Source organism: Ceratotherium simum, chromosome 16, assembly GCF_057802395.1.
Source record: "Ceratotherium simum simum isolate JZ-2026a chromosome 16, ASM5780239v1, whole genome shotgun sequence".
Classification (NCBI taxonomy): Eukaryota; Metazoa; Chordata; class Mammalia; order Perissodactyla; family Rhinocerotidae; genus Ceratotherium; species Ceratotherium simum.
This window is the reverse complement of record NC_141915.1, coordinates 49,514,903-49,531,557: the sequence shown is the minus strand read 5'-3', so window position 1 is coordinate 49,531,557 and position 16,655 is coordinate 49,514,903. Positions and strand designations below refer to the sequence as shown.

Sequence of the window (16,655 nt, the reverse complement as noted above, 5' to 3'; positions counted from 1 at the left end):
GAAACTCTATCAGTGAACTTGGTGTACTGTTACATTAAAATCCATTGGTCTCTTGTACTCTGAATGGATCTTTTACCCATGCGTGATTTTGTAACATCAGGTACTGGTCATTTGGAAAACACTGGTTCAGTGAGTTATATAAATCTTCCAAATGTTGATATGCTTCACTATATTCTTCCCCCTTTCTTCCCATCACATCCTTAGTAATACCACTGCTCTCATCAAAAAGTTTTTAAGTTTTGGGACGCTGTCAAGCTTACCACCATGGCACAAGTTTTCCAAATTTCTAACTTTTGCTTGAAAGCTCAAATTTTATCATTAGCAACAATACAGTCAGTTGTTGTCCTTGAAGCATCAGGCTCATTTTCTTCATTTTCAAGAAAACCTCTGCCAGATACTCAAACCTGAAGACACACAGTTTGCCTGTCAATTGTTCTTCCCAAGTGACTAGAGTTCAGCTCACACTCAAATAAATGCAGAACTGCTCTTCCTTGAGACAACCATCCTACTTCAGGATGCAACAGAAGTGCTTTATGTGTACCTCCTATTAACATTAAAAAGATGTGTTGTCAAGGGTTGAGATTTAACAAAATTAACATACTTTATTGCTTCAGTTTTGTTTTAAAGCACAAGTATGTGGTTGTGAAGAAAATAATGACTACCAGGTACATTAGTATCAATGCTTTGTTATGTGCTAAGATACAGCAGTTTTACCCACCAATGCTTTTATATCATCAGTGCAAATGTGAACACAGTGAAAAAGGCAAGCAACGTCTCAGTGTTATTATGAAAATAGTTTTGATCCCTGAAAAGGTCTCAGAGACTCACAGTGGTCTAAGGACAACACCTTGAGAACTGCTGGTTTAGATCATGAAGTGTTCCATATGCCACGCTGACAAATATAGGCTTTATCCTGTAGGCAGTGGAAAGCCACTGATGGATTGTAAGTAGCAAACCACATGCTCCTATTTGTGTTCTAGAAAGGTCACCTTATCAACAGTGCAAGGGATAGATTTGAGAGGTTCAAGCTATTGGCAGTGATTCTGCATAGGAGGGATTGTAAAAGGCAAGACCAAAGATGATGAAGATCTGACTGAGAAGGTAGGAACTAACCGCTGGGGAATGGGGTATGAGCCTGGATATATTTAGGCATTATTTCTAGGAATTGACCTAAGCAAGGTGAAGGAGGGGAAGATTTTGTTCAAGGGGACTTTCAGAGTCTCACTTGAGTGACTGGGTGGATGACGGTGGTACTTTAATTCAGATAATCAATACAAGAAGAACAGGTTGGCGGGAAGGGAAGAGTGGAAGAAAGATAAATTCAGTTTATGACCTGTCTAGTTTGAGCAGCCTATGGGTCATCTAAGTGAAAATGTGCAACGGTAGTTAGAAATGCAGATGGAGAGCTCAGAAAAAAAGTCTGGGTGGAGGTGAAAATTCAGAATTCGTTTGCATGGAAGTTTACATGAAGCGATGAGATTGTCCACGCACAGTACACATAGAGAATACAGAAGAGGTCTTGAGTAATACCAACATTTGAGTGGCTAAAAAGAGGAAAAGGAGACAGGGAATGGGAAAGAGGGTTTCAGAATGGTAGATGAACTGGGAAAGTACTGCCATGGAGCGAAGGGAGTTCTAAAAACTCTAAAAGACCATTTACGAGGCAGATTAAATCATTGTTCACAGATGTTCACGGCCTCTTACTAGAGTGGATCTATAATTTCCCTGCCCATTGATTGGACGGAAATGAGGCTGAGGCTGCAGGGATTGTTTTTCTGCTCACCTTTTTGCACCCCTGTACTCCATGAGGAGGATACCCCAGCCTAGTCCAAGGAGACTGTGCAGACATGTAGAGCAGGCCTGAAGCCAATCTAAAGCCTGGGGTCAAAGCCCACCAATCCACAGCCTAAATATGAGCCACACCAGTGATCTGCACTGGTATTGAAAGAAACATAAATGTTTATTATTATAAGTCACTGAGTTTGGGGGATTGTTTGTTATGTAGCATTATCGTGGCAATAGCTGACTAACACAGGTTCCTTGTTAAATGTTATTAAGGATTCAAACAGGCTTCTAAGATCAGATGGTAGACTGATTTTCCCTCTCCCAACATCAAATAAAGTAAGTAAATAACAGTAAAAACCAGCAAAAATGCACTAACAGCACTGAAATAGAGAAGTGAGGTAGACATAATACAAAAAACCCTCAAAAGCCTGTGGTCAAGGAAGAAACTTGCTTCTGGAGCACACTAGAGAGTTGCATGATAACTCAACTTCAAAATCTGCCAGTGTTTCCTCAATCATTATTTTGCTATGGGTTAACAAAATCCTGAGAATTCTCATTAACATCACCAGATCTGGAGAGAAGAAAACTGTCTGAGTAGCCTCATCTTTTTCCTCTTCTGACTGAGAGAAGTGGAGACAGATGTAGCGGAAAAACAGGTAACTATCCAGCTGTCTATCTCTGAGGGAAGTGAAGGTGTCAGGACTTCAGGGATGTACACCAAATGGGGATAATTCAAACCCCAGAGGGATAGCAGACTCCCTCTCCCATTGGGGTGGTGTGAATCTTGAAACAAAGAGAGCAATCAGCCCAACCAGACTGTAGCAGCCTCTACTCCAGCCCTTCCTTCCCCTTCCCTCAGGTCAGAGAAAATGCAGACACTACAGATAAGATTTACTTACAGAGAGGGAGAATCACCATGCTTCAGAAACATTTGATATTGAATGTTTAACATTTAGAGGTATCCTGGTTAATTAATGAATTTATCCTGGTTAATTTATTAAACTTACACGATCAAGAAAGACTTCTTCAGGAATCCCTCCAAAAACGCAAACCATTTACATGGGGGAAAACTCAGTCTTGCCCAGCCTTCTCCATGGTGATATTAAATGCTAGATGAGCAGTGTTTACAGTTCTCAGGGGAAAAAATGTGAACAGGAATATTGTGCCCATCTAACATGTCATTCAAACATAAAGGTTAATCAGTAGACATTCTTAAACATGAAAAAACTCAGGGAAGATAGTACCATGAGTCTTGAAGAAGCTACTTGACCATGAAGTCCAGCCAATTAAGAACCAAATCAAAGGAAAAACTTTGGCAATGGAGTTGCTGTGGTAAAAGGCCTAGTGGTAAGCACCACATCCATTAAAGCTAGCTTGAGTATAAACTAAAGGTTATGATTAAAGACAAATGGTGAATATCATAAACCCAGACAGAGTAAAAATAATAATACCACCCCATGAAGGAGGTGATAAGGAGGGGTGAGGGGAGAAGTAAGAGCGTACTAATGTACTCACTTTTCAGCCCCAAATCAAATTCTGTCCAAAAGTTCAACAATTCCTTGTTTTACTCTAGTTTCTTTCATCTGTTAAATTTAAGTGATTTTTCTAAAACAAACAAAAATATAGAATCTAGAGTATTATCCCATTTTATAAGTCTTTCTTTCTCTTCTTTCCTTATATGTAGCAGGATATCTGAAATAACGTTCACTTTAATGCTATGATGGTTATTTCTGGGTGACGGGATTTGGGATGACTTTAAATATTTTTACGTTTTTTCCTCTCTGAATTTTGAATTATTTATGAACATTTACCATTATCCATTTTTACAAAAACAACAGAGTAGATTTTCTTAAAAAAAAAAAAAGATGGATACAAATATGCCACCATGTTATTTAACAATGTTGATTCTGGGTGGTAGGAATACAGATATAGATATTTTCTTCTTTGTACTGTTTTGTACAGATGAGGAATGAATGGGAGATGGAAACTGGATGTTTAGCACAGACTACCGTGGCGGATTTAAGATGGCCTCATGATCTCTCCCCTTCCTCCCATTAGAGGAGGGGGTTATTTCCCCTCCCCTCGATTCTGGGTTGGACCTCGGACCTGTCTTGACCAACAGAATGTGGTGGAAGTGCTACTGTGAATCTTCCTATGGCAGCCTTGAGAGAAGTGCAGGTCTGCCTTCACCTCTTTGAGCACTTCCTCTTGGACACCAGCTACCATGTAAAAAGTCTGACTACCCAGAGAGCAAGGCCATATGGAGAGTGCCTGAAACCATCTTGGACGTTGCAGCCCCAGCCAAGCTTCCTGCTGAATGTAACCCCACGAGGGGCCCCAGCCAATGCTACACACTGAGCGTAAGAACCACCCCTGCCCGAATTTCTGATCCAAAGAATTACAGGCACATAACATAGTTGTTGCTTTAAACCACCATGTTTTGGAGTGGTTTGTTATGCAGCAGAGATGGCTCTTTTTAGAAGCTTGACTTTGAAGGTAAGGAGTGAGCCAAAGCAGTAAAGAAGTGATAAAGAAGATTTTTTCAATCTCGGCTGTTTTGGTGTGTGTGAGGAAGGTTCGCCTTGAGCTAACACCCGATGCCAACCCTCCTCTTCTGGCCAAGGAAGATTGGCCCTGGGCTAACATCCATGCCCATCTTCCTCTACTTTATATGGGACACTTGACTCAGCATGGCTTGATAAACAGTGTGTAAGTCTGTGCCTGTGAACCCTGGGCCGCCGAAGCGGAGCCTGTGAACTTAACTGCTATGCCACCAGGCTGGCCCCTCAATCTTGACTTTTTAAGATGGGGTATACTACAGCACAAAAGATCTACTCATCTAAACGTGTTTGTCTCTATAACTCTTCATACTCCAAGAATTCTGTTTTGTGAAAGACTTCACTTCATCTGTTGTGTCTTAGACGGCAAGGATCATGCCTACCATTAGTCTCAGCTACTATGATTCCCTTAATGTCCACTGGATTCCTTTTAGGCTGGTGGCTCCTCCTTTTTTTACCAAACTATTTTTGTTGTTTCTTATTGTAAAAGTGATGCTATAACTTAAAATATAGAGCTAAGATAAAAGAAGAAAATTACCACAAATTCCACGACTCAGAGATCTACACCAGTAAAATTTTGATGATTCCAATCTTTTTTCTCTTTATACGCACTTTTCTTTGCAAAAATTACCTCATACGTACATAATGTTTTGTAAACTGTATTTTCATTGAAAACTATCTTGTGAACATTTTCAAAATCTTTAAGCACCCTTCTCCAACATCATTTTCAATATTGCATAGTTTTCCATTTATGTGCTATGGTGAAAAATAAACTATAGAAAGGAGAGAGAATGCGGGTATTGTGGGTGGCTAGTATATAATAGGAGCTCAATAAATAGTTATTGGATAACTGAGTGAATGCCAGAATGAGTATCTTTTTGGCTAGCTAAGGCTTAGTGAAACTCTTTAATTGCCATCTTAGGGCAAATTCTGGAAAGGGGTCAAAGGCTAGGCACGTCTCTCAGGCAATTTAATAATGATAGGTATCGCCAAATTATCCTGCAGAAATGTTTTATCAGGTTATACTGCAGCAGAACGGTGGCCCTTTAAGTGGATTTTAGTAGACTACTTTATACCTCCAGTTTTCTCTGAAGAATTTAAAGAAAGATCTATTTATTCACAGAAACATTATTGTAGCTCTGGCAGAGTGAGTACTAGGTTTACTCTCCATCTCCAAGCTCCATTCTCAGCTTGAGAGCTCAGCTCATCATCAACCCAGAAATGAGGTCAAGTACATTTCACAGTTAGCATGCACACTGTTTTTACAGCACTATTTAATACGAATATTTAAATACAGTAATATTTAATGTTACAAAATATTATGTACATATGAGCTTATTTTAATATATATGCAGACAAATGTATTTGGTTTCAGAAAACCAAATACAAGCCTCATGGTGACTAGGCCTCTCTCTGAGTGTCTCTATCTATCCATCTATGTATTTATATGTATAAAACGCTCAAATATAATTGGAATGTCCAAACCAAATAACTGTTGCAAAAGTGCTATTATCATTCAGGCAGGCAGAAACTAGAATGAGGATATCTGGGTTCATTTATGCACTTGGCCATTGACTCTCTTTCATAGACAGAATGTAGAGACTGAGATTTGGTGTAATGGTTAATAGCGGAGACTTTCACATCAGAAAGACTGTAACTTGAACTTGGCTCTGCCAGTTGTTTAGTAGTATGACCTTGGGCTGGTTATTCAACCGCAGAGCCTCAGTTTTCCCATTTGTAAGATGAGGATGACAGAAATACCTTCCTCATAAAGATTCCTGTAAGGCTTAAGTGAGATAATGGAACATGAGATGAATGAAACTGTTTGGCAGAGAGCCTGGTACATAGTCCATGTTGAATAAATCTCAGCTATTATTCCTATTATTTTGGGTAACATAGCCTGAAAAAAAAGAACCAAGGCAATAAGTGCTAATGAATTAATTATCCTATGTATGTTAATTTAAAAAATGTCATTCACTTTACACATAATCTAAGTGAATGAACCAAAACTGAACTATATCTTAGCTACATTGTAATTTTAATTATTTTCAAGTACCTATGGTATCTATGTTAGGAGGTCATAAATATATATATATTTATATATACACACTGCCATCTTTTAAATTCAGTCTTTATGATTTGACACTTTGTTAGAAATTAGAATCAGAACGTTTTTCCCTCTTAACAAGTAAATGGATTAAATTTGCAAAAACAAATAATTAAAACTAGGCAGTTATATTAATTACATTTCTTTCAAGATTTTTTTTAATCTTTAAGAAACATTACTAGAAACTATATTGTTATGGAGTAACTTAATTTATGTTTTCCCTTTTTGCTTATATTGGGATTCAATTATTTACTTAAAATTTGGAAATTAACTACCACTTGGTATTTGGACACTAAGTGGAAAAGAAATTCACTTAAAATGAAATTTTTACATAATTAAAACAATTTAAACAAAGTATGTGGCTCAGTTCATGTAAAGAAAAACAGTCATACAGATCAATGAGCACTTCCTGTGCATTTGTAAATGAAAAAAGGCTTCTAAGATTTTTTTAAATTACCAGACTATGGAAAAGAAACATCTTTTTTGTCTCATATCACATGTGCGGGAGAAAAAAGCTCACAGATGGAAATACACAGGGAAAATCTCATTAATAACACAATAAAATAAGTCGTCACCTCTAAAGTGAGAGGCCTCCAAAGTTTTGTCCATATCTTAAGATTTTTATTCTATTCAGTGTTGTCCAGGCTTAAAAACGGTATATATAAAAAAGCGACTTACATTAACACTAACTTTTCCCTAAATTACTCAGATAGCTACAATAGGCTATAGAAAAGAAAGATGGGAGGATTAGGCAGAAAAGGGCAGAGATAAAACCCAAATGTTTCTTTTATTTTTCTTTGCTTTGTATGATTACTCTACATGCTTTAAGTATTGTTATAACAAAGTAAAATCACTGAAAAATAATCTTTTGCTGGGAATTCTTGAAAAAATTTTTGTTCTCTTTTGAATCTTATTTATAAAGGTTTCCAGATGCTTATCCTCACAGATTAAACACAGCATGATGTAGACACTTATAATAATATTCACTGCTATGAAGCCAAGAAAAAACTTCTTTGAGATCTAACCGCCTATCACCTAAAGAATCAGGGTCCACGGAATTTTCTGTTGCTATTAAAGGTGTGATTCTCTGAAGCCATTTGGAAACAACCTCGGTTCTCAGCAGCAACGCATCTACCCTGTACTATGTCAAAGCACATCAAATTGTTGGCATTCCAAACCTCAAACAGGTTATTTCTCATTATGTGAATACATAATAAAAGGATGTGGGCAAAGAATAGAATGTAAATTGGAAGCTGACTTCTGAATTTATTAGCCAGCAGTCCTGGGCTAAAACAGTCATTCTAATTTCAAGAGACAGTTCCAAAGTGGTTCTCAAGAAAAAGGACAGGGTATTTTTCAAATATTTGTTCAATGTGAATGGACTGGGCTTGCCAAAAATGACTTTTTATGCTGGCATGTGATCTCTTAGAGGGAAGTCAGCCTGAGTCACTGGATACATCAAAGGTAGAGTCCAGTGAATGGAATTACTGCAGGCTGTGTGAACAAGCCAGATACCTGCATTCATCTGCCCAGTGCCGGGATTTCAGCCCTCCTTTTAATTACATTAAAGCAGCTGGTACCACTGGTTACTGAAGTCTTCAGATTACCTTGATTGCTCGGTCATTATCTCTAATCAGCTGCTTCTTCTCATCTTCAAACTTCTGTATAACATCCTGGAGCCGCCTTTCTGCAGCAAGCTGCTGCCGGCTGTTCTCCTCTTTCAGAGAGGAAATGGTTGTCTGAAGCTCTGCTATGATCTAAAATGAAAACAGCATGCTATAACTTCAAATTCTTCAGTGAGAGGCATCTATTTCATATGTATTTATGCTTAACAAAAGAATGGATTTGGCAAAACTCTAGTCCACAAACTAAATATTTTCAATTAACATATCACACACTATAATGCATGAAATTCCACAGAATAAAGACTATAATAAAACTGTGAATGGTGAACAACTGCTGAACCAAATATATTTGGAAGACATTTCCACTATAACATTCCACAATATTTACTCATCAGAAGAAAGAACATCTGTGATCTCAAAAATATGAAAAGTGTCAGATTTTATTTTCCTGAGAAATATACTTATCAGAATGAAAAAAGCTATTTTGCCTTTCATAATACTTTGAACTGTAGTAACCAAAGAAAGTAATGAACAGAGTTCATTCTTCATAGTTACCTCACTCTACACAATAATTTTTGAGTATTCACTAACATTTGTGCATTGTGCCAAGCACTTTCAGTTTCTACGTCGTTTACTACTGTGAGACAAGCAACACTATCGCCCATCTTCTATAAATGGAGAAACAGAGGCATAGAAAGAAGTCACATGTTTTACATTGTTGAAGATGACATCCAACCAAGGAGACAGGCAGGATCTGAACCATGCAGTCAGATCAATCACTGTACTGACTGGTTCCTCTAACTAGCCTACTTTGTTTTTCTTTTAAACAAGGTTTTGGTATTGAAGAGAAGTTTATTATACATAGTTCCAAATAGGTTGTTTTCTTCCTAACTGATCTATATCCATGAAAGTTTATTTTGGTTCAAAGAGTGTCATTTCCGAGACTCATGTAGTATTCTCTACATTTGAGAATTGGTTCTCTCCATGACTGACCTCCCTCCAAGTTCTCAAAGTAATCGTCTGATGAGGGATCTTTTAATTTAAAGAGCTTACTGAGAGCATCGCCCCTCCTTTGGTTTGGATGTATGCACTTCCTTTCAAATTCAATACTGATGACTTTTTAAAAGCAGGAAATGGTTGTTTCTTCTAATAAAAGAAAGAACCTTAGTCCTGAATATAATTCTGTTGGTTCTATGGGAGGAGGGCTAGTTGGTGAGAAAGATTGGACAAGTTAGTTATCTTCCTTGAAGCTCAGTTTTTCCAACTACTATTTGATGACAAAACGAGATTTCAGCATTATAAGCCAATAAATAGAAACTGGCGTTCCCCAGAAGCCAAGTCCTATAGCAATATTAGTTGTTACTAATGACATAAATAATAGCATATTTACAATAAAATATGGAGTATTTATGCTTTTAGAAGTGAGCAAACTCACTGTAACAAGGTTTAACATTTAGAATTTGTAAATAATCAAATATTAAGACAATTGTGAAATAAATGACAAAATATATGATAGCAGTATGTTAATATTTTAAATATTTCTGCTATGAGTGGAGGAATTCATTTACTGAGAATGAAGATGCTTTCATCTGTTTTCTGAATTTTGATTAAATGTCGTTTCCATTCTGGCATAAATTCAATCAATTCTCATAGCACTTCTATGAAACAGGGAAGGTTACATTCTTATAGTAAATGTCAAAAACTGAGGCACAGAATAATCAACTCACTCAGCCACAGAGCAAGAGGAGCCAGAGATAAGAAAGAGCCAGATTTCCTTGGCCCAACATGAAACTTAAGATTGATATTTTATAAGAACACGGGGCCAAACAGTAAAAATAACTTACTATTTCAACGACTATTGCAGTGTTTCAAGTTGAGTAAACTACAACTAAGTAGAAGTGATGAGTTTAACTCTGTAATGTGTTCATTGTGTGTTCAATGTGTGTGTGTATGTATGTGTGTGTTTAGTTCTACGCAATTTTATCACAGGTATAAATTCATATATCCACCACCACAATCATGCAATATGTTTTTAAAGTACAAAGTAATTTCATTTCTTTAAAAAGTAGTATGATTTAGATTCACCTTTAATTGACCAAGACTGAAGATAAAAATATTTTGGAGTTCTCCAAATGACCACAAGGGCATGAAACAGGGATCTCTCATTTTCAGAAGATTTATGACAAGAGTACATCAAAAAGAAATAAATGCAGGTTTTGGAAGGAACTACAAGAGAAGTCCAGGATGTTCTGAGGACAGCATGCTTGCTTTTGTCTGGAAAATAAAACCTTACATTCTTTGGGGGAATGATGAGATTCCTTTGGGGAAATAATTAGATTATCTTTGGAAAGTTACTTTAAAAATTTATGAAGATCATATAGGGAGAGTGTCAAAAAACTTCAGGTGAAACATCTTGGATAGATAAATAAATTGATTGATAGACTGATAGATAAGATGGATATAGACAGGTGGCTTATACATGGATAATTTTTAAAAACGGATTTGAGATTTACTTTCAGACTGAGAAATAATCATATTAACTAGATTAATTGCTTTAGATAAGGAACAAAACTCACTTGGTTGTAGACCCAGAATGTAAGACAATAGACTATGTTCACCTTAGCTCAGTGCACATAACTGGCACTCAATGATTATTTAAGTAGTGGAACTATAGTCATAGTAAAGAAGAAAATATAATTACCTGGCAAATTATATTGAGATAATCTAGCCTTTTCATAGAATAATAATGTAAAAAGTTTCTGAGAAAAATGAAAACTAATCTACGCAATCATAATCAAACCCCATCAGTTCTGACTGAATCATAATTAAAAACCATGAAAGAAAACACCACCACTCAACTAAATGTTTACCCTGTATTAGCTTCAGAGAAAGAAGTGGATTAGAAAAATTAAAATTTTGGGAAGCAAAAGGAGAGCTATTTTGGGCTGATGTTCTAAGCAACCTAACCCATGAGAGCTATAATAGTTAATAATTATTGTTAAGTGATTAATACTTTGCCTAAATGTTAATGGTCTTATTAGGTCTTAAAAATAACAGGATTCTAAAGAGAGGTTGAGATTTCATCTTTAACTCTATGGTTTTTCAGATCGTAGTATAGTTTGAGATTTTTATAAAGCTCTTCTTTAAAATACAATAGATGAGACAAGGCATACTTGAGAAGGTTCGGGGAACACTGAAGATCCTCATAGAATCAGTTGGAAGAGTGGCTCCTGGGCACCTTTTGCACTCTGGGCTGCTCCCCTGGAGAGTGACACAAAGGTTGGGGGTGTGTGGACACGTGGCATATGCCAGGCACTCATCTGCATCAAGTGTGTGGGAGCTAGGGTGGGACAGTGGGGAAGCTGTCCCCTGGCAGTGGGGGGCTCCACTGGCATTCTAGCTGTATCTTTTCCACAACTACCTCAACTCCTGTAAAACAGCAATATCTTTCTATGAAAATGGCTACCAGGTGAGTCAGTTGAGTGGGGAAAACTGCACTAAACTTGAAAAGCCAAGGTTAATATCTAATATTAAGATAAAAAGAATAAGTATGTGATTCTGATGTAAATGATATTTGAGAGTGTACCCAGAGATGACGCAAACATTCCCATCATGGTGAACACTGAGAATCTCAGAAGGAGCACAGTCCTGGGTGTGCCAAGAATGAGTGTACATGGTCTATTAGGTCCTAAAAGCCTGATAAAAATCTTAAAGATTAAGTAACTTCCTTTAAGGGAGGAAAATATTCAAAATATTTTCCAAATTTAACCTGCTGATCTCCTGGGTACCAATGCATTCATCTTATTACTTTTTTTTTTTGGAGAGAGGAATTTTTAAAAACCTGATAAACAGTTAAGCAACTTTGCTTCTGGCATTCTCATCAGCTCAGATATGACTTAGAGATTCCAGCAAACTATTACTGGAAAACAGAAAAAGTCCATCCATAGTTCTGTTTTATAATTTCATTTTCAAATAATCTGTTTCTCTAAACTGACTGGAATGCAGACTAATGTTTCTCAAATGCCAGTTCACAGATACAAATATACACATATATTTATACACATATAAATATTTATATGTACTTACATGTGCACAAACAAAATACTGTCAATGTAAGGTTGTCATTCTACCTTTTATGAGAAGGATGGACTATCTTTTATTATGCTATTACAGCCTAAGATTTTTTTTCTTTTTTGGTGTTGCAGTGTCCTTTCATTTATGAAATGATGGCTATAGTACGTGATGGTCGTTTCTAGTTGGTTTTTCCTCCTCCTCCTCCTCCTTCTTCTTCATGTCTTTACTTGGGAAAATATTTAGTAATCCGATGCCTCTCCAAATTTTAGGGGGAGATTTTCTCAATTCTTGAACACCCAAAAATAAATTAAAAATAAATAATTTCTTGCTCCTTCCATACCTTTTTCATTCTTTGTTCCTTCCTTTCCTTTCTTCACTGTAATTTTAATACTGCTACCATAAGAGCTAACAGTTATTAAACACTTTACTACGAGGCTCTGTACTAAGCACTTTTTTGGCACTGTGTTACTTAATGCTTAAAACTCTCCTATGAGGTAAGTACTACTCCCCCGTTTTACAAATGAGGAAATTGCATTCCAGAGAGGGCAAGTAACTCGCTCAAGGTCATGTAAGTGGTAGGGCCGGTATTCAAATTCAAATCCAGGTCTGTTGGACACCAAAGCTCAGGCTTTCTTCCACACTAACTTACATTTAATTTGCTTTAATATGAACTCATCAGGCTTCTTCATACATTCCTTTAGATAAACTTAAATACTCCTATTTACACTCTCATTATTTAAGCATTTTTATTAGCTATCTTACATCTCACTTTCGGTCTGCCTCCCCCATTTAACATAAAGCAAAATAAGCAGGATGTGAGGGTATGCCAGCTGCGGAGTTTTCATGTTTTAGTTTAAACTTTAACTTTTGGAGTAATAAGATTTCTTTTGATTATAAGAATCTTTTTCAGGGGGCCAGCCCCGTGGTGTAGCGGTTAAGTGCATGTGCTCTGCTGCTGGCAGCCCGGGTTCGGATCCCGGGCGTGCACGGATGCACCACTTGTCAGGCTATGCTGTGGCAGCGTCTCGTATAAAGTGGAGGAAGATGGGAACAGATGTTAGCCCAGGGCCAGTCTTCCTCAGCAAAAAGAGGAGGATTGGGATGGATGTTAGCTAAGGGCTGATCCTCTTCATAAAAAAAAATAAATTAAATTAAATTTTAAAAAAAAGAATCTTTTTCAGTGGATTAAAAATGGTATTTCTTCATATTCCTTCCTCAAGGAAGGTCTGGAATAATGATGATCAAGACATAATCATCATCACTTAAATAAACACATGTGACTCTTCACTTAAAGACTTTTTGCTGTCCTAATGGGATGTGAATTATATAACATATATACATTTTAGAAATAATTGTAGAATCTAATAAATTTCATGATAATTATCACCAAAGTTTTGCCATACTAAAAACAGGAGGGAATGGGCCAGGCTGGTGGCATCAAGGTTAAGAGCTTCCGTTCCAAAGTCAGATCCAGGTCGGATCCTAGCTCAGCTACTTGCTAACTCGTGTGCCCTCACCTCTCTGAGTCGCAGTCTTCTCAACTGGAAAAATGGGGCTGATAATAGTTCCTAAGCCCGGAGTTATTGTGAATGAAGACTGAAAGAGTCAGTATGGTTACTGCCCATAAACATTCTTTGATTTTATTATCACTTTGTTGTTGTGTTGTTGTTACTACTACTATGTGGTAACTCATAAAATGGTACGTAAATTTCAGTTTACTACCACATATCACTGTATACATGCAAAAGCACTAGGAAAAGCTGATTTTAAAAATCATTGGATATGATGCCCACAAAATTAAATGGCTTAATCTATCCACCTGTGAAATGACAATTACTATTTATATTTATTCTAGAATTACTTATACAACTAAGAAATGCTTGGGATTCTCTAAATGATATTATAGGATATCATTATAATAACTTATGCAGAAAAAGTACTCTAAACATCATATGTCAAGTGTAGACAAGCATTCAATTATTGGCTTTTCTTATACTACAATTAACGTAGCAACAACATAGAGCAAGATATGGATGTAGGTACTTAAAATTCTTTTTCCCAAAAGGAGGCAGCAGTTGAGCTGCTAATTTAACCCAAAATATTTGTCATTTTGAATTTTTTTGTTAAGCAGTCTTTAGGCACAGCAAAATCGAATATTGCAAAAAAGCACAGATGGTATCAAACTGCTTACATCACAAATGAAGGTGTGTATCTCCTGCTCTTGTGAAATATGCTTCAGCCTGGGCTTGTTCACGCGCACACGCTGGTTTTACAATATCTGAGTGTGTGTGCACGTGTGTGTGTGTGTGTATGTGTGTGTGTTGGTTCAAACGGTTCAATATTCCTAATTCAAAAAATTTTTAAATGAGACTGAAATATTAAAAGCATATTTTATTTATCCATATACCTATCAAAAATATGATACTAATCCATGAAAAACTGAAAAGAATTAAGTGTAACTCTAAACCAGAAATGCTTTTATGTGCAGGTTTCTTTTTTGTTTGTTTTGGTTTTGCTTTTTTTCTTTTAACGTTCTTACCTGAGAAGATTTGGCAAGCTTCTGAGTATATTCCTTCTCAATCTGCTTCAGCCTGCTGTTGGCCTGAAAAACACACGTACACGAACACACACACACAGTGACCTGTGAGCTTGGTATCTGTTCCACATGCCTATCACCAGGCAGCTGGGACGGCTGCCAGCTGCACCGCCCTTCTGGGGCAGCCAGAAAACCACAGGGCTTGTCTTTGATCTAACGCCAACTATTCATCACTTAAAAAGCAAAAAGCAAAAGCAAAAAAAAAGATCTCTCCTGCCAATTATTACACAAACACAGACTTCTGTAGAGAGAGAGAGAAAGAGAGAAGGAGAGACAGAAATAGACACAGCAAAAGTGTGAAGGCTCAGGAGGCGCAGTAAGGGAAAGGGAGAAGGAACAAAGGAAAGAGAGAAAGAAGAGAGGGCAGAGGGAATTGGAGGAGGAGGAAAAGAAGAAGGTAAATTTAGTTCTCTTTCCCTTAGTTTAAAGATAAAAGAAACAGATGCTCCTGGACAGAGGCAGATATGAGAATTTTAGATTCGCCAAGCAGAGTTGAGCCCCCATTCTGCCTAACACACGACAACTAGTTTTTGAAGTGACAAAGATATCTAAATCAAACAATTTTTATGTCCTGGAAGTAGGATGGCCTTTCCAGATTAAGTCCACGTTACTCAGAACTCGATGATCTCCTTTGCCACTTGAGTTCCGATCCTTTGTATGTGACCTGTTTTTCTGCTCTGGAAGCCTTTGGGATCTTCACTTCATCCTTCGTGTTGGGAAATGTCACAGTGACACGCTCTAGACCGGCCCTTGTTTTCATCCATTGTGCGGGCACTAAGTAGGCCCTTTCAGTCTGAGCTTGTACCCTTCACTTCTAGAAAAGGTTTTGGTCATTACTCTCATCTTTCCTCTCTTTTTTCCCTGATCTCTCTCTGTCTTGTCTCTGTCTGTCTCTCTCTGCAGCTCTGATTGTTGGACCCGTCAGATTTATCATATTTTTTTGTATTGTTTCTATTTTCCATTTCTTTGTCTTTTTAATCTTTTGTAAAGATTTCTCAACTTTTCATTTTAAACTTTCTATTGGATTTTAAAAAAATTCTGCCATACTATTCGTAATTTCCAAGAGGTTTTTTGTTCTCTGAACAGCATCCTCACTCCCCTTTTTACAGGTGAGGAAACTGAGCCACAGAGAGGTTAAGTAACACAGTTGGGCAGTGATGCAGCCAAGACTCAGTTCCATGCAGTACAGCATGGGTGCTTCACCAGCTAAAGCATATAGCTTAGTGCCTCTCAATATAGTTGCTACTTTTCCTGAGGTTATTAATTTCATATATACCTATACATATGTGTATGTTTATATCTCTAGATACACACAAACATATATATATATATATATATATATATATATATATATATATATTTACATTTTTTCCTGCTCTCTAGAGCATCTGTGGGTTTTTTTTCTGAGTTCCTTCTATTTATTTGCTTTGCCTGCCTGTTTTAGTGTCTGTTTTTCCCTTTAGTTTCCTCAATTATCTGGTGATCTTTGGTGTTCTTTCGTATTTAAAGTGAGGCCCTCTTCAATGGGCAGGCCGGAGGACAGCTGGATGTCATCACAGGGTGTCACAAAGGGGCCTGGACTCTGTCATGCCAGTATATGACTGGACATTCTTCTTGGACCATTTTGCCCAGAGCTGCACCCTCCAGCTGACTGCCTGCAGCATAGATCTGGCTGCCAACATTTTCAGAAGGGTGCCTATGTATTCTGGATGTCAACTCTTGCACAATCCCGTTTTCATTTTTGCTCTCAGCAAAATGAAATGGGTCCCTTCTCTCAATCCATCTCTCCGGAGAGCAAAGCAGGAGTGGGGACAGGGGAGGACATGGAATAAATTCATATGTTGAAACCCTAATCCCAATGTGATGGTATGTGGAGGTGAGAACTTCGGGAGGTAATTAGGTCACGGGGT

At 37.3% G+C, this 16,655-nt stretch overlaps 1 protein-coding gene across 4 annotated transcripts in view; it reads right to left on the bottom strand.

Annotated features, from left to right (window-relative positions):
* Nucleotides 1–16,655, bottom strand: part of CEP112 (centrosomal protein 112) — a 449,689-nt gene that overhangs the window by 77,700 nt on the left and 355,334 nt on the right. For 3 of the 4 annotated variants that reach the window (XM_087441468.1, XM_087441469.1, XM_087441470.1), the window contains 2 exons: nucleotides 14,689–14,751; nucleotides 8,058–8,207 (listed from right to left, as the gene is read on the bottom strand). In XM_087441468.1, the coding sequence (XP_087297594.1) occupies nucleotides 8,058–8,207; nucleotides 14,689–14,751 (213 nt within the window). Of the gene's footprint in view, nucleotides 1–8,057; nucleotides 8,208–11,248; nucleotides 11,337–14,688; nucleotides 14,752–16,655 lie in introns of all 4 variants that reach the window. The other variant, XM_087441471.1, reaches the window with a different exon arrangement.